This window comes from Cottoperca gobio, unplaced genomic scaffold (genome assembly GCF_900634415.1).
Source record: "Cottoperca gobio unplaced genomic scaffold, fCotGob3.1 fCotGob3_240arrow_ctg1, whole genome shotgun sequence".
Taxonomy (NCBI): Eukaryota; Metazoa; Chordata; class Actinopteri; order Perciformes; family Bovichtidae; genus Cottoperca; species Cottoperca gobio.
The window spans coordinates 414,914-433,891 of record NW_021166866.1 but is presented as its reverse complement, the minus strand read 5'-3'; the positions used below and the strand labels follow the sequence as shown (position 1 = coordinate 433,891).

At 38.3% G+C, this 18,978-nt stretch overlaps 1 protein-coding gene across 2 annotated transcripts; it reads left to right on the top strand.

Moving 5' to 3' along the window:
• The first annotated feature begins 2,075 nt into the window (after positions 1 to 2,075).
• On the top strand, positions 2,076 to 18,862 carry LOC115005022 (threonine--tRNA ligase, cytoplasmic-like). Of its 2 annotated transcripts, none has more exons than XM_029426800.1 (19): positions 2,076 to 2,441; positions 3,383 to 3,463; positions 3,632 to 3,816; positions 4,555 to 4,678; positions 4,763 to 4,887; positions 5,040 to 5,157; positions 5,304 to 5,368; positions 5,476 to 5,554; positions 6,022 to 6,168; positions 9,243 to 9,341; positions 10,980 to 11,146; positions 11,228 to 11,390; positions 11,500 to 11,637; positions 11,873 to 11,950; positions 12,040 to 12,140; positions 17,487 to 17,591; positions 17,847 to 17,919; positions 18,033 to 18,147; positions 18,349 to 18,862. In XM_029426800.1, exons 1-19 carry the CDS (start codon positions 2,112 to 2,114, stop codon positions 18,495 to 18,497), a joined length of 2,442 nt encoding a protein of 813 aa, XP_029282660.1. In that variant the 5' UTR covers positions 2,076 to 2,111; the 3' UTR covers positions 18,498 to 18,862. The 2 variants fall into 2 exon arrangements, with proteins under 2 accessions (XP_029282660.1, XP_029282659.1); XM_029426799.1 differs by having other exon boundaries at positions 2,078 to 2,441; positions 3,629 to 3,816.
• Positions 18,863 to 18,978: the final 116 nt, after the last annotated feature.

The following is an 18,978-nucleotide window of genomic DNA, read 5'->3' as shown; positions in this document are numbered from 1 at the left end:
AAAGCACAATGTCATAAATTATTAAGTAAAGTTCAAATGAGTTCAAACTGAAACATGAATGTTGTAGCCATTGTCTGACAACATGTGAGCCCACCTTCCTGTAGGCTTTGTAGACGGTTGCATAGGTTCCACTGCCCAGCCGCTCCTGTGAGGATGAAGTCGGACAGTTTCGGAGGAGCAAAGCTGGACGTTGACGCCATGCTGACGACAGTAACATCAAATTTCGCAAGCAGGTCTGTGCTGGAATGTAAGATCAATATGTTATTTCATACCAATAAATGTCCTGATGTTCACCCTCAGAACAGTGCTGCTCAGCACCTGGTGGGATCTAAGCTTCAAGTTCTTTATTATCAAATGTAAAAACAATTACACTGAACAGGTTTCATCTGGGATCTTAGGCTCCCTCTAACAATGCTCATTAAATATGTACAATTTAAAAAAGGGAAAATCAGCAAGTAAAAGCAAAATGAGAATCTAATAGATCAAATATAAGGCTAAAATATATAGCCTACATACATATACAATATTATAAAAAGTAATATACATTTGTAGTAGAGTAACTAACATCATTACATATTAAGTTATCAAAGGTTATTCTTCTTATAAAAGGAGAGAATGCTTTATAAACAGGAGTACGTGGATCTTTTAGTTAAGGGACACTTTAAAACAACCAAGATAAATAAGTTAATCGTCTCACCCCTGTGTGTCAATCATTTACATAATGCACTGTAACTGTTAGCATGTTGGAACAAGTTCAAAGTTTACATCATAAATTTATTGGATAATGTCGCTTTTCGTATCCCGAATACACGCCGATTTACAGACACGCGTGTTAAATGTCTTAAGTGGAAATCTTTCAGTAATTTGTCTCCGTAATAAGAAAGGAAACTTTAAAAAGTCAGCTGACTGAACTGGATTTGGTGTAACATCAGTGTGGGAGCTAGCTACAAGCTCTAGCCTAGCTAACGTAGCACTTGCTGTGCTGGCAATGTACAGTTAGCAAGTGGTTGTCAACCGTAAGCCAAAACAAAAGTGTTGTTTTAAATACATATGCAGATCGCCGACACGTACCTGTAGGCTAACAGATCCACGTGAATGCAAAGTTGTTTACATTGCTGACAGGTTTTGGTCTAACGCTGAACTGCAGCAGTGAACTGCTGACATTAAAATGTTTAGAACATATATCACTGCCCCCTAGCGTTGGTCCTCCATTACTGCAGAATACCAGAAATATATTTAATATTATATATATATTAATAATATATTTCATCTTTCCACAAAAAGCACCTCATAGTTTGAGTCTGTAATTGAGTAATAGTTCATAATTAAAAAAAAATGAATTTCGTCCACAGAAATGTGACTTGAAATTTGCTTTATTGTGCTTATATTACAAGTAATATGAATATTTATGGGTCTGTATTCAAATGTATTATTGAATAGCATATTCGTATTATTTCATGTGGATTTTTTATTATTATTATTATTTAGTTATAAGAATAAACAATCAGGAATACGATTTCAATTAATAAAGAAAGAAAAAAATATCTAAATAATAATAATAATAATAATAATAATGATAATACATGTAAGAAGAAGATGAAGAAGAAATAAGAATAAGTTTAAGTTGCTGTTATACATTTCTCATTTTCTCTAAATAATATTAAATTCTCAACAACCAAAACAACTTGAAGATGGGGTTGAATTAATAAATGTAGCTTTATAAAAAATAAAATGTCCCTAAGATTTCTTTTTTGTAAACTGTTACAATAACATTTTAAGAAAAAGTGATCATATTAACACTAATTGCATGTGTTGTTTTGCACAATATATAATTCTTAAAGTCTTTACAAAAGGTAATACAATATGGGTAAACAAACGATGAATTATACTAGTACATGTGTTATTAACATACAATATAAATCATTAAATATATAATAACATTTATATATAAATTAAATATACGTGTTTGTTTGATATATATTGAAATAAATGTATTCTCTCATTTTGTTGGTACAGAATCTAAAAGGAACAACAAACCATGCTTGCTTGTAGATGGCGGTTTATTTTGAAACCCATCACCGGAAGTTGTCTGTCATTGTGGTCATTTAAAGATGGCGGAGTGCTTTGCTGCACGTTTGGCAGCCCAGGAGGAGCAAATTCGGCTCCTCTCCAAGGAAATATCCACTCTCCAGGAAGGGTTGAGCCAAGGTCGGGATGCCGTTGTTGTTGCGGAGGTCCGCCCGGAGCTGGAGAGCCTGCGGGCGGATAACGAGAAGCTGAAGTACCGGCTGCTGCACCTCCGGAGGGGTCTGCAGGCGGAGCTGCAGGCGGAGCTGCAGCTGGAGGACGCGCAGGGGAAGAAACAAGGAGTGAAGTGTGGCAAAGCTCCGGAGAAAAACACCAGCAAAGAGAAGCAGACAAACAACCGGGCTGATAAAAAGGTATTAATAAAAGATTGGGGTAGAACTACCCGGTGTAATGTGTAATGTGTAATGTGTAATGTGTCATGTGTCATGTGATGATGAGGTGGGGAGTAGTAGTAATGCTGCAGCTTTATGAGGGGCGGGCCTCTGTCCAAAGAAGCCAAATGACACACTACACCATCCCACTTCCAGAAATAGATGCCTCACTCAGTGTCACAGTGTGTGCACACTTTGGAAACATGTTCACTGATATTAATAACAGGCTGATAATGTGACTCAGACACAAATAGTAGTAGAAGCTTATTGTAAGTCTCCAGATGCACAAGTAGAAATAACAGTCTAACAATGTAATGTTTTAAAGCTCCTCCTCTACCAGCTACCAACACATTAATGCATCACTAATTATAATACTATCATATATATTATATTATTCTGAAATGGAGCGTTTTTTAATTTGTGCTTTAACTACATTGGTGTACTTTAGTACTTTATATAAGTAAAGATGTTGTGGTATTACTACTTTTACTAAAGTAAAAGATCTGAGTACTTCGTCCACCTCTGGCAAAATGTACCTAAACTATCAAAAGCAAAATGATTTAATTGTGCAGTGTATATTATCAGAGAATATTATAATATTCTGTTTTTGAATACACGTAACAAAGAGCATTTTTATGTTGGAGTTCGTCGATGTGGAGCCAATTATAGATTATTTGTATACGACTGGATAGATTAGTGTTAAATACTCCATCTTTATCATATAAGCATATTCTATATTGTTTTTAATAGTAACTGGAGCGCCTTTTGTAGCGTCCGGCTTTTTTTGGGAAGTTCTTTGTTGCATGTCGCACCTGGTTCTCTCTGCCCTGTTTCTACACCATCTGTCAAATAAAGGCATTAAAAATATATAATACTTGAATAAATGACACTAAAGAAACACACACCTCTCTGTTTGTGGACAGGTGGTAACCCCGGATACCAAACCAGGTGACGGGAACAAGAAGGAGAAGAAGCAGGATAAGGGACGCGCAGGTGTGAAAGAGGTGATTATTGAAGACGCGCAGGACCTTGAACTTATCCTGCTCCCCAGTTCAACCATCAGCAGGAACACAGCGTGTGACATTTTAATAAACAACATTAAAGCTCTGGTCAAGCTTTTAGTGTTTCCTTTAATGCATTTAGGAAAGTCTGTTATATTTCCCCTGCAGCAGAAGACGCTGCCCGGATACGTTGCAGAGCGCCTCGGCCTGTACGAGGAGCTGAAGAGGGAGAGTGATGAGCTGCTGGCGAAGAAAGCTGCAGTCAGCAAGGACATCACCGTGGAGCTGCCGGACGGACGCCAGGCGGCGGGGAAAGCTTGGGTCACCACACCGTACCAGCTGGCCTGTGAGATCAGGTTAGAATCAGCTGCACAGATCCACTCGGTGTATCATCCATTAAAGGCTGTGATCAATATAGTTGGTGGTTTACAAGTGATTATTAAATTAGACGCCTTCGAAGACTTGACTTCCTGTTTCTTACCTGACTTTCCCCCAATATTACATTTATAATAATACTAAATATATATAATGTTTCCTTATTTGGGATGTGTGCACTTATAATTGTTTATGATGCTTTCTTCAGATGTATTCTGTAGGATGTAAATTACATACATTTATAATATTTCTAAAGCATTATAGTCTTTTATAGTAACCTAGAGACGTGTTGCGATGGATCACAGCAGCCGTCACACACATCTGTAAAGTTTCTGTCGCCGCTGGTAACAAACACGTCAACACTGAACCAGTCAAAACTTCTCGTGCATGTTTTTGTGCTTCTTTATATCCACTACTGACGTTAGTGAATATGAAGCTAGTTTGGGGTTCACTTCCTGCAGAAGGACTTTAGAGCTGTTGAAGGTGTTTCACTTTTGGAGTCCAGTCTTCGTCTTTACGTTTGTTTGGGCGTTCTTTACTTAATTCTCTTTTCTTTTAAACATCTGATCTTAAGATGATGAAACGACACATTTAAGAGGAACGTGTATGAACTAGGAAGATGCTGGTGAATGAGGCTCAATCTTTCTTTTCATCATGATGATGGCGGTAATCACTGACGCAGCATTTCTGAGGCATCTGTCTTGCGCTCGGTCTTTCAGCCAGGGCCTCGCTGACAACGCTGTGATTTCTCGGGTGAACGAGGAGCTCTGGGACCTGGACCGACCGCTCGAGCAGGACTGCTCTCTTGAGATCTTACGCTTTGACAATGAGGACGCTCAGGCTGTGAGTGCACGGAGCTTTTACACGTTTAAACATTTTACCTCATGGATCGAAGTCGAGCAGTAACATCTTGATCTCGTGCTCTAGGTGTATTGGCACTCCAGTGCTCACATCCTGGGGGAGGCCATGGAGAACTTTTACGGGGGTTGTTTGTGTTACGGACCCCCCATCGAGAACGGTTTCTACTACGACATGTTCCTGGATGCACAAAAGTGAGCAAGTATTTTTACTTTCAGTGTTGAGACATAAATATGCTCAGCACCTGCAGCTCTGATGATTTATGTCACCGTGTTGCATCATGTCAGACACGACTCTGTAATCACAAACGTCACGCTAATGACCTGAACGTGTTTGCTGTCTCCAGGGGAGTCTCCAGCACGGAGTTTGGAGACCTTGAGACTTTGTGTAAAGCCGTGGTGAAGGAGAAACAGCCCTTTGAGAGGCTGGAAATCAGCAAGGAGACGCTGTTGAAGATGTTTAAGGTGAGAAGGAGCGCTGCCGTCGGCCGCTTGTGGGAATTTGGATTTAATTCTGGCATTTATTGTCCAGTTGTTCTAAATGTTGAAAGCTGGAAACATGGTTATTGTTCCACAGCTGCTGATGAGAAAACAACTTGTGTTTCTTTCAGTACAACAAATTCAAGTGTCGCATTCTGAATGAGAAGGTCAGCACCCCCACGACTACAGTCTACAGGTACGATGTTTCTCAAGAGAAGGAGAATTATTAACTGGATGTTTTTATTTTAAGAGGATGTGTGAAGTCTTTGTTTGTAAACCTAACTGTTGTGTAATCCTGGTTAGATGTGGACCCTTGATTGACTTGTGCCGAGGTCCCCATGTCAGACATACAGGCAAGATTAAGGCCATGAAGATCTACAAGGTATGTGAATCTTTTTTTATATATATATATATATATATATATATATATATATATATATATATATATATATATATATATATATATATATATATATATATATATATATATATATATATATATATATATATATATATATATATATATATATATATATATATATATATATATATCTATATCTCTCTGCATACCAAGTGAATGAAAATGTGATATAATTTTAATGTTTTTATTCTGTATTTTATGTATGTATGCATTTTCTTTTCTATTTTTTACTCTTTTTATTTTTAATCCTCATTCAACCCTTGTTTTCCAGGTAGAAACCTCATTTACAATACAGCCAAGTTTTATAAAAAAAAGGAAATCCTAGGAACCGAGAAACACAAATTAAAAAACGTAATAATTAAAAACACAATTCGAGATTTAAGGCAATAAACTAACTAGCAATCTTCCCCCCCCCCCCCTGTCATCAGAACTCCTCCACCTACTGGGAGGGCCGCTCCGACATGGAGACGCTCCAGAGGATCTATGGGATTTCCTTCCCAGACTCAAAGATGCTGAAGGAGTGGGAACGCTTTCAGGAGGAGGCCAAGAATAGAGACCATCGCAAGATTGGCAAAGTGAGTCACTGTAGGCGGTCATGTCCGAGCCCACCCAGCTGGAGACTGAAACGCTACAGAGAGACATTTTGATTGGTAATTGTATAATATGATGGCTGGCTCGTCTCCCTTTGAGGTCTTTTTGTAGGAGTTAATCCTCGTGAGTGTCTGTTTGTGGGTTTATAGATGTGGTGAAACCCTGAAACTAACACGGATCACAGTTTCCATAAAGGAACCGTGAAGAAGAACAAAATGCAGCATTAGAGTTAGAAAAGGCAAAATCATCAAATTTAGTTGCAGTTTTGGACACGAAACCCACGTTGTCTGGAACGAAATCGTCTGTTGCTGCGTTCTCCCAGCGGAGGGCGCTGTGCTTCTTCATATTGGCACATTTGGGACCACTGAGTCATCTGAGCGGCCCAGCTGGTTTCCCAGCATGGGAGACGCAGACGGCGGCACCTCACTCCGCACTGATCACAACACAGATCCACGTTCAGCCTCAGAGTCAAGATGTTGCTGTTGAAGCCCGTTGGATGGAGGTGACAAAAGTGACATGTTGTTTTGAAGATGGTGCTCTGTGGCACGAACCCAAGCGGAGTCGTATCATCTGCACAGAGCAGCGTGAACGCAAAGCATTTCTGAAACCTCTACATGCAGACAATAAAATCATAAATATAATACACTTTATTTATGGAGCGTCTTTCATACAAGTGAAGAAACGAGAGAATAAATAAAAACATGATGCAGATATTAAAACTGCACGATAACAAGCGATTCAACAACGCAAGGAATCAGGACAAGAAAGAGAAGTGAGGTTTGTATTTTAAAACGGCAGCAGAGGATCTGAGAGGAAAGGATTATATAAAGAACTCCCAGAGGGGCGTTTCATAAAGATTACTATTAAAGACTTATCAGACCCTCTGTCCTTAGACCCTCTGTCCTCAGACCCCCTGTCCTCAGACCCTCTGTCCTCAGACCCTCTGTCCTCAGACCCTCTGTCCTTAGATCCCCTGTCCTCAGACCCTCTGTCCTCAGACCCTCTGTCCTTAGACCCTCTGTCCTCAGACCCTCTGTCCTCAGACCCTCTGTCCTCAGATCCTCTGTCCTCAGACCCTCTGTCCTCAGACCCTCTGTCCTCAGACCCTCTGTCCTTAGACCCTCTGTCCTCAGACCCTCAGACCCTCTGTCCCCAGACCCTCTGTCCTCAGACCCTCTGTCCTTAGACCCTCTGTCCCCAGACCCTCTGTCCCCAGACCCTCTGTCCTCAGACCCTCTGTCCTCAGACCCTCTGTCTTTAGAACCTCTGTCCTCAGACCCTCTGTCCTCAGACCCTCTGTCCTCAGACCCTCTGTCTTTAGAACCCCTGTCCTCAGACCCTCTGTCCTCAGACCCTCTGTCCTCAGACCCTCTGTCCTCAGACCCTCTGTCTTTAGAACCCCTGTCCTCAGACCCTCTGTCCTCAGACCCTCTGTCCTCAGACCCTCTGTCCTCAGACCCTCTGTCTTTAGAACCCCTGTCCTCAGACCCTCTGTCCTCAGACCCTCTGTCCTCAGACCCTCTGTCCTTAGACCCTCTGTCTTTAGAACCTCTGTCCTCAGACCCTCTGTCCTCAGACCCTCTGTCCTCAGACCCTCTGTCCTCAGACCCTCTGTCCTTAGACTCTCTGTCCTCAGACCCTCTGTCCTTAAACCCTCTGTCCTTAGAACCTCTGTCTTTAGACCCTCTGTCCTTAAACCCTCTGTCCTTAGACCCTCTGTCTTTAGACCCTCTGTCTTTAGACCCTCTGTCTTTAGACCCTCTGTCCTTAAACCCTCTGTCTTTAGACCCTCTGTCTTTAGACCCTCTGTCCTTAGACCCTCTGTCTTTAGACCCTCTGTCTTTAGACCCTCTGTCCTTTCATGTTAGAAACCTCAGGGAGAGACTGAGGAGGGATCCCTCTCCCAGGACGGACAGACGTGCAATAGATGTTGTGTGTACAGGATAAACAACATAGTTCAAATACAACATTTGACAGAAATGATGTTGTGTTGAAAAAGAGAAAGTTTTGATGAATCCAGGAAAATGTCAACAAGGCTTCCTGGTGTCCAGCAGGACCAGGGCAGCAGGTGCAGCCACGATTCCTGATCCTGACGTAACCTTTATCAGTGGCATCCTGTCACATGAGACACAGACACTCTGGGGAAACCTCTATCTTCATCTTTTACTTGTTGAATTGTCCTGGTTAGTTTAAGTGTATCCAGTCTATGGTTCTAAGTCTTCATCAGTGTTTTAATCATCATTAATGTGACGAAGGTTTTTCTTCACTGTGCACGTTGAACATCCGTTAAAGACATGTTCTCACAATAAGCCCCTCCCTTTTTAATCCCATACTTTAACTTACTTCCATTTTCTTTCAGTGACAGTGTTACTGAAATGGAAACATTTCAGTAACAAAGCTTCATTTTAACAAAGTGGTCTGGATGCATATGGGATCATGATTATGTTATTTGATCCTATAGACGCTCAACATTTGAGCCAAGGTATTCTGTTATTGTTGATTGACACAACTTAAATCTACTTTAAATGCATAAGAAAGATCTTAGAAAAACCATAACATTCTCAAACTACTGAATCTGAGCACTCTTTAACCACATTACAAACCTTCTGAGGTTTCCTATAGGATCTTCTGTTGACCAGTGTAATAACTAACATCCCCCCTGCGGAGGCCGTCCTCCCACTTTAATAACCTCTGAAATAAACTCATGAACACAACAAATCACAAGTTGGTTCCATAAATCACAAGATGTGCTGACACTGTTGGACTAATGTATTTGTTTGTCCTCACATCTCTCTCCGGTTCTCCTCGGACTCCTTTGAGCTTTTTTCGGCGCTCAGTCGCTGACAGATGGTCTGTGATTGGATACCTCCCCCGTGTGCGCGTGTGTGTGCGCGTGTGTAGAGGTGTGTGTGCGTGCGTGTGTGTGTGTAGAGGTGTGTGTGTGTGTGTGTGTGCGTGCGTGTGTGTGTGTAGAGGTGTGTGTGCGTAGGTGTTTCCTGCTGATTGTACCTGCAGATATGTGAAGTCCTAAAAACGTCCTGTTTTGTGTGATTGACAGGATCAGGAGCTGTTCTTCTTCCACGACCTCAGCCCCGGCAGCTGTTTCTTCCTGCCACGAGGAGCCTACATCTACAACACGCTCACCGAGTTCATCAGGGTAGGAGTCTAAAGTCACGGTATTAATATCTATTATCACATCATTAATGAGTAGAGCTCACAGAGATGATGTATGCTTCCCGTCCGCAATTTGTTTGTTATATTGTTTTCAAACGTTGGTGACCTCATCACAAGTGTCCCGTGATGCTGAAAAACATTTGTCACAATAAGCTTTGGTTAAAAACACTTTATTGTGGGATCTCCCATTGAGGATCTTCTGTGGTGATTACCCTTTTCTGTTTTTAAAAACTCCAGAGATGCTGAAAAACAAAAACACTTAAACCGCCGTCACCCTGAGTCAGCGAGGCTCCGGCTGAGTGTAACGAGTCGACCACAAACCTTTAACTTTTGCAAAGTGTGTGTGTGTGTGTGTGTGTGTGTGTGTGTGTGTGTGTGTGTGTGTGTGTGTGTGTGTGTGTGTGTGTGTGTGTGTGTGTGTGTGTGTGTGTGTGTGTGTGTGTGTGTGTGTGTGTGTGTGTGTGTGTGTGTGTGTGTGTGTGTGTGTGTGTGTGTGTGTGTGTCTTGCCTGCAGCAGAGCAGTCCTCTCTGATGGACAGAAGTTCTCAGTTAAAGGAATAGTTCACAGAATGATGACTTGTGTGTCAGCTGCTCACCACACTGAACAAAGTCTTGAAGTAAATGGAGCAGAAAACGCCCGTTTAAAAACTCTCACACAACTCGTGCAGTTTAATCCAAGTGTCACTTATCCAGTCGATGCTCACTGCTTCCCAAACCTTAGTATTTAAAACTCTTCGTGCACTTGAGTCCGAACTGTAATCTAGTAATCTTTTAGTGATAAAGCTTGTGTTTGGGAAGTAGTGATCACACGACAAAGATAAATGAGACTTGGATTATACTGCACGATGTTTTGATGTAGTCTTTCTATCATTCTTGAAGACTCCTCTCCGCTGTTTGACTCGTTCACCGTGGAGGAATGTGAGAAAAGCAACGTTTTCTTCAAGAATTGAGGAGCACGAGGCGAGTAGTTAATATAAAATGTTGTGGTTTGTGTGAAGTATTCCTTTAAGAGCAGAGCTCGTCTGAAGCTGCACACACTTCAGTGTGACTGTACAGAAAGTTGTCTCTGTGACATATCTGCAGAGATGTGTTGACATCTTGAGAGGCTTTCACACACACACACACACACACACACACACACACACCGGACCAAGCCAAGGAGACCACATTGCACAGAACCGGTGCGAGATCATTATCACGTCACTTCAGACTGTTATCTATGTGTAAAATAAAAAACAGCATGCCGTGCATTTCCCTCTGCAACATATCGCTGATATATCATATCGGTTCAACAGTGAGCACATTCTTTAGATGCTGGAGGTGGATTGAGCACGACATGCAGGTTTTGTATCTTCTGCTGACTTGTATGTATTCAGGTGAAGCTCACTGAGCATGATGTTGTTAAGCTCATTCCTGTTTCAGTGCCAGTTGAACTCCTTCCAGGGACACCAGTCTTCCACTGTTGGCTGCCAAACAGCTCAACTGGACATTAAAATGTTTTGCTTCAGGAAAACAAAACTCACAGGATGTGGTTTCCATTGCAGGAGCAACAGAAGGCACGTGACTGTGCAGAACCACCTGGCGGGTTTCGCTTGTTTATGTGGTTTTGATGTTGTTCTAGGGTGAGTACTGGAGAAGAGGCTTTCAGGAAGTAGCCACCCCCAACATCTATAACAGCAAACTGTGGGAGACGTCTGGCCACTGGCAGCACTACAGCGAAAACATATTCTCCTTCCCTGTGGAAGAGGACATCTTTGCACTGAAGCCCATGAACTGCCCCGGACACTGGTAATGTTGTAAATCCAGCAACACGCAGATTATTGAAAGCGTCTCAGTCGTGTAAGTTCCTGCTCTCTGCTCGTCCTGCAGTCTGATGTTCGGCCACCGGCCTCGCTCGTGGAGGGAGCTTCCTCTGAGGCTGGCAGATTTCGGGGTCCTCCACAGAAACGAGCTGTCGGGAACACTGACGGGGCTGACCAGAGTGCGCCGTTTCCAGCAGGATGACGCTCACATTTTCTGCACGATGGATCAGGTGACTACATCATTTTTTAAAAAGATTGTTATACAAGCGGGAAGTCTTTGAACATGTGACCGTTTAGAAAAACAAGTAACAACTTTTATTCCTCAAATCACGTCTACAGATCGAGTCGGAGATGAAGGGCTGTCTGGACTTCCTGCGCTGTGTTTACAGTGTGTTCGGCTTCTCCTTCCAGCTTCACCTCGCCACGCGTCCAGAGAAGTATCTGGGGGACATCGCTGTGTGGGACCAGGCTGAGAAGGTAAATGTCCTCGTGCAGCGTGGTGATGATTTAAAGTGGATCCAGTCTCTTCTCACTTTCCTTGTGTGTTCTTGTCAGCGTTGTGCTCACATGTTACTTCTGCCTGTTTATACAACATGAACTGGTTTGTATTCCAGCTGAGTGGGAGAATAGTAGGAGGTTATCACATCATGACATGAGGGCATCCCTGAAGTGTAGACGTGCACGTGTTAACCTGCGCCTCGTGTTTCAACAGCAACTGGAGAACAGCCTGAACGAGTTTGGGGAGTCATGGAAACTCAACCCTGGAGACGGAGCTTTTTATGGACCGAAGGTTCGGAACATTCAATATTTCCTGCCAAAAACAAATCCTCCTAAAGTCGTCTCAGGTCTGTGAAGTGATTCATTTCTGTGCGCTTGCAGATTGACATTAAGATCAAAGATGCGATTGGCCGTTACCACCAGTGTGCAACCATTCAGCTGGACTTTCAGCTGCCGATCCGCTTCAACCTGACCTTTGTGGGGTGAGTCACCTGATGGATGATGATGATGATGATGATGATGATGACGCACTAAATGTTAATCCCCTCCTGAATCACACGGCTCAGCTGTTTTAAGAAGTTGTTTGATGTGAACTTGTTGAGCCAGCTCAGGGTTGATTTATCACTTCAGTTTGTAAACTCTGCATCAGGAACACATCCAGCAACAGACTGTGAGGAGTTTACAGTTTGTGCATTAGTGTCATGGATTACAAACGTAAAGGAAAGGGGGGGGGGGGGGTCATCTTTAACTTAAATGATTTACACTCAAAATATGAGTTTAGAGAGAGTCTGGTTCCATAACTCCATAACTTCCCTAACCCTAACAGTATTACAGTACATCACATTACATTATAGTACATTATAGTACCTTACATTACATTATAGTACATTATATTACATTATATTACATTATAGTACATTATAGTACCTTACATTATAGTACATCACATTACCTTACATTACAGTATATTACATTATAGTACATTACAGTACAGTACATTACAGTACAGTACATTACAGTACAGTACATTACAGTACAGTACATTACAGTACATTATATTATATTACAGTACATTACATTATATTACATTATAGTACATTACAGTACATTACATTATATTACATTATATTACATTACATTACAGTACATTACATTATAGTACATTACAGTACATTACATTACAGTACATTACATTATAGTACATTACAGTACATTACATTATATTACATTACAGTACATTATAGTACATTACATTATATTACATTATATTACATTATAGTACATTACATTACAGTATAGTACAGTACATTACATTACAGTACATTACAGTACATTACATTATAGTACATTACAGTACATTATAGTACATTACATTATATTACATTATAGTACATTATAGTACATTACAGTACATTACATTATAGTACATTACAGTACATTACATTACAGTACATTACATTATATTACATTATATTACATTACATTACAGTACATTACATTATAGTACATTACAGTACATTACATTACAGTACATTACATTATAGTACATTACAGTACATTACATTATAGTACAGTACATTACATTATATTACATTACAGTACATTATAGTACATTACATTATATTACATTATATTACATTATAGTACATTATAGTACATTACATTACAGTATAGTACAGTACATTACATTACAGTACATTACAGTACATTACATTATAGTACATTACAGTACATTATAGTACATTACATTACATTATAGTACATTACATTACATTATAGTACATTACATTATATTACATTATAGTACATTATAGTACTTTACAGTACATTATAGTACATTACATTATAGTACATTACAGTACATTACATTATAGTACATTATAGTACTTTACAGTACATTATAGTACATTACATTACATTACATTATAGTACAGTACATTACATTATAGTACATTACATTATATTACATTATAGTACATTACAGTACATTATAGTACATTACATTATAGTACATTATAGTACATTATATTACATTATAGTACATTACATTATAGTACATTACAGTACATTACATTATAGTACAGTACATTACATTATATTACATTATAGTACAGTACATTACATTATAGTACCTTACATTACATTATAGTACATTATAGTACATTACAGTACATTACATTATAGTACATTATAGTACATTACAGTACATTATAGTACATTACATTACATTACATTATAGTACAGTACATTACATTATAGTACATTACATTATATTACATTATAGTACATTACAGTACATTATAGTACATTACATTATAGTACATTATAGTACATTATATTACATTATAGTACATTACATTATATTACATTACAGTACATTACATTATAGTACAGTACATTACATTATATTACATTATAGTACAGTACATTACATTATAGTACCTTACATTACATTATAGTACATTATAGTACATTACATAGTACAGTACATTACATTATCGTACATTACAGTACAGTACATTACATTATAGTACAGTACATTATATTATAGTACATTACATTATATTACAGTACATTACATTATAGTACATTACAGTACAGTACATTATAGTACAGTACATTACATTACAGTACATTACATTATAGTACATTACAGTACAGTACATTACATTATAGTACATTACATTATAGTACATTACATTATAGTACATTACAGTACAGTACATTATAGTACAGTACATTACATTACAGTACATTACATTATAGTACATTACAGTACAGTACATTACATTATAGTACATTACATTATAGTACATTACATTACAGTACATTACATTACAGTACATTACATTATAGTACATCACATTACATTATAGTACATTATAGTACATTACATTATATTACATTATAGTACATTACAGTACATTACATTATAGTACATTATAGTACATTACATTATAGTACATTACAGTACATTACATTATAGTACAGTACATTACATTATAGTACATTACAGTACAGTACATTACATTATAGTACATTACATTACAGTACATTACATTATAGTACATCACATTACATTATATTACATTATAGTACAGTACAGTACATTACATTATAGTACCTTACAGTACATTACATTATAGTACAGTACATTACATTATAGTACAGTACATCACAGTACAGTACATTACATTATATTACATTATAGTACAGTACAGTACATTACATTATAGTACAGTACATTACATCACAGTACATTACATTATATTACATTATATTACATTATAGTACAGTACATTACATCACAGTACATTACATTATAGTACCTTACAGTACATTACATTATATTACAGTACATTACATCACAGTACAGTACATTACATTATATTACATTATAGTACAGTACAGTACATTACATCACATTACATTACCTTACATTACAGTACAGTATAGTACCTTACAGTACAGTACATCACAGTATAGTAGAGTACATTATATTACATTATATTACATTATAGTACAGTACAGTACATTACATTATAGTACAGTACATCACAGTACAGTACATTACATTATATTACATTATATTACATTATAGTACAGTACATTACATAGTACATTACATTATAGTACAGTACATCACAGTACAGTACATTACATTATATTACATTATAGTACAGTACAGTACATTACATTATAGTACCTTACAGTACATTACATTATAGTACAGTACATTAAATCACAGTACAGTACATTACATTACATTACATTATATTACATTATAGTACAGTACAGTACATTACATTATAGTACAGTACATCACAGTACAGTACATTACATTATATTACATTATATTACATTATAGTACAGTACATTACATTATAGTACATTACATTATAGTACAGTACATCACAGTACAGTACATTATATTACATTATAGTACATTACATTATAGTACCTTACAGTACATTATAGTACATTACATTATAGTACCTTACAGTACATTATAGTACATTACATTATAGTACCTTACATTACATTATAGTACAGTACATTAAATCACAGTACAGTACAGTACATTACATTATAGTACCTTACAGTACATTACATTATAGTACAGTACATCACAGTACAGTACATTACATTATATTACATTATATTACATTATAGTACAGTACAGTACATTATAGTACCTTACAGTACATTACATTATAGTACAGTACATTACAGTACAGTACATTACATTACATTATAGTACAGTACATTACATCACAGTACATTACATTATATTACATTATATTACATTATAGTACATTACATTACATCACAGTACATTACATTATATTACATTATATTACATTATAGTACCTTACAGTACATTACATTATATTACAGTACATTACATCACAGTACAGTACATTACATTATATTACATTATATTACATTATAGTACAGTACATTACATCACATTACATTATAGTACCTTACAGTACAGTATAGTACCTTACAGTACAGTACATCACAGTATAGTAGAGTACATTATAGTACAGTACATTACATTATAGTACAGTATAGTACAGTACAGTACAGTACATCACAGTATAGTAGAGTACATTATAGTACAGTATAGTACAGTACCGTACAGTACAGTACATCACAGTATAGTAGAGTACATTATAGTACAGTACAGTACATTACATTATAGTACAGTACCGTACAGTACATCACAGTATAGTAGAGTACATTATAGTACAGTACAGTACATTACATTATAGTACAGTACCGTACAGTACATCACAGTATAGTACAGTACATTATAGTACAGTATAGTACATTATAGTACAGTACAGTACATTACATTATAGTACAGTATAGTACAGTACAGTACAGTACATCACAGTATAGTAGAGTACATTATAGTACAGTACATTACATTATAGTACAGTATAGTACAGTACAGTACATCACAGTATAGTAGAGTACATTATAGTACAGTACAGTACATTACATTATAGTACAGTATAGTACAGTACATCACAGTATAGTAGAGTACATTATAGTACAGTACAGTACATTACATTACAGTACAGTACCGTACATCACAGTATAGTAGAGTACATTATAGTACAGTACAGTACAGTACATCAGTGTAGTACATTATAGTACAGTACAGTACATTATAGTACCTTACAGTACATTATAGTACATTACAGTACATTATAGTACAGTACATTATAGTACCTTACAGTACATTATAGTACATTACAGTACATTATAGTACAGTACAGTACATTATAGTACAGTACATTATAGTACCTTACAGTACATTTAGCTAACGCTTTTGTCCAAAGCGACAAAGTGCAAACAATCCTGGAGGTTAAACTCTGAACAGCAAGAATCTTGTAAGAATAGCTTCAAATACAATCGTATCAGTGAACGGTCTTCAGCCCGTTTGAAGTGCAACATACAGAAACCATAGAACACAAATTCAACTATTAGCTATAAATAAGCCAAACCAAGCATGACGCCATAAAATGTATTTTGTCCACAACTCAAACAGAAACCAGAAGATATTCAGATTTAAATGACTCAAACTGAATAATCGTTTAAATCTTTGCAGCTCTACACGATATTATCCTATATGTGTATTATTGACATGATATCAATATTTAATTTATAGCATGTCATGTTATTGTGGATACCGGTGTATACGCACATATCCTGTTACTAAACGCTGCTAGTTAATGTTTCGATGTACTTGTACTCTGCATCTCAATGTAGTGTAACATAAAGGTAATAAAACATTCTCTCTGCACTTCTTACAGGAAGGACGGGGACGACAGAGCCCGACCAGTCATCATCCACCGGGCCATCTTGGGCTCAGTGGAGAGGATGATTGCCATCCTCACAGAGAACTACGCAGGGAAATGGTGAGACGCTTTCTGCTTGCTTTGCATTTAAAAGCTTATAAATCTTAATCCACAATGCTGACATGTTTAGTGAGTCATTATTTTAGATATTGTGTCACAATAAAACTGGTTATGAGTGACATGCCATCTTCCTAGAGTTCCAAACCTTCCTCTGTATCGAACATAAGGATACAGATTTCACCCCGCAGTAGTGTGAAGATATCACAGCAGTATATCAGTGTGAAGATTGTTTCATCAGTCTGTCCGTCCCAACAGGCCTCTGTGGCTCTCTCCACGTCAGGTGATGTTAGTGCCCGTCAACCCCTCCCTAGAGGAGTACGCCAAGAAAGTAGGTCTTCCACTTCCCCATCCTCCCCACATTCATCTACAGTCACACGAGTGCAGACAATAATTATCTGTGGAACTGCTGAAGGTAACGTAAATGTTTGTCCCACCTGTCAGGTGTGTAAGCAGTTCACAGAAGCCGGTTTCATGGCAGATGCTGATCTGGACTCCAGCTGTCTGCTCAACAAGAAGATCCGCAACGCCCAGTTGGCCCAATACAACTTCATTCTTGGTAAGAAAATGTACATTCAGGAGCGCTGACTGATTCAATAACATTTCAAAAGTACATTGTGTGTGTGTGTGTGTGTGTGTGTGTGTGTGTGTGTGTAAATGTAAAGGATCAAACCGTACCAAAACTTAAGGTTTGGTAAAACAGTGTTAGTGAAATTTGCGGTGGCCCATGTCAAGCTGTTGTCTTCTTGTGTCTTGGCAGTGGTGGGAGAGAAGGAGAAGATGACTAACGGTGTCAATGTGCGCACGCGAGACAACAAAGTCCACGGAGAGCTGTCGGTGGCCGAGGTGCTGGCTCGCCTGACCCTGCTCAACCAATGCCGCTGTCCAAACGCAGAGGAGGAGTTCTGATCGAGACGCAAAGCAGACTCGAGCATTGAAAAACATCCACTACAGTCAGAAGAGCAGTAAAGGGACGAGTGATGGCACATGTGAAGATGGTTCAGTGAAAGTGTAGTAGAGCAGAACTCAGACAGGAACTGATGAGCTGATTTTCTGTAAGTGAATTGGGCAACAAAACAACTTTAAATTGCCCACTGATCCTGTGAAGGGGAGAAAAGGACACGTTTGTGTGCGTGGTCTATCTGAAGGGAAGTTACTTGATCATTTGAGGAAACGATGTGATCATTGTCAAAATGAAGGTTGTGTGAATTTGGCACAGATCTTTCACAAAGGTCCGTCTCTGTGGGGAAATAAAATAAAGCTACTGAATGTGAGCGTTTTGTTCTTTTTATTTCCACAATGATAGAAATGTTCTTTTTTTACAACAATTGCATCTCATGATAGACGGCAGAAGGATTATTTTGTAGAGACGTGCAGCCTTTTACAGAAA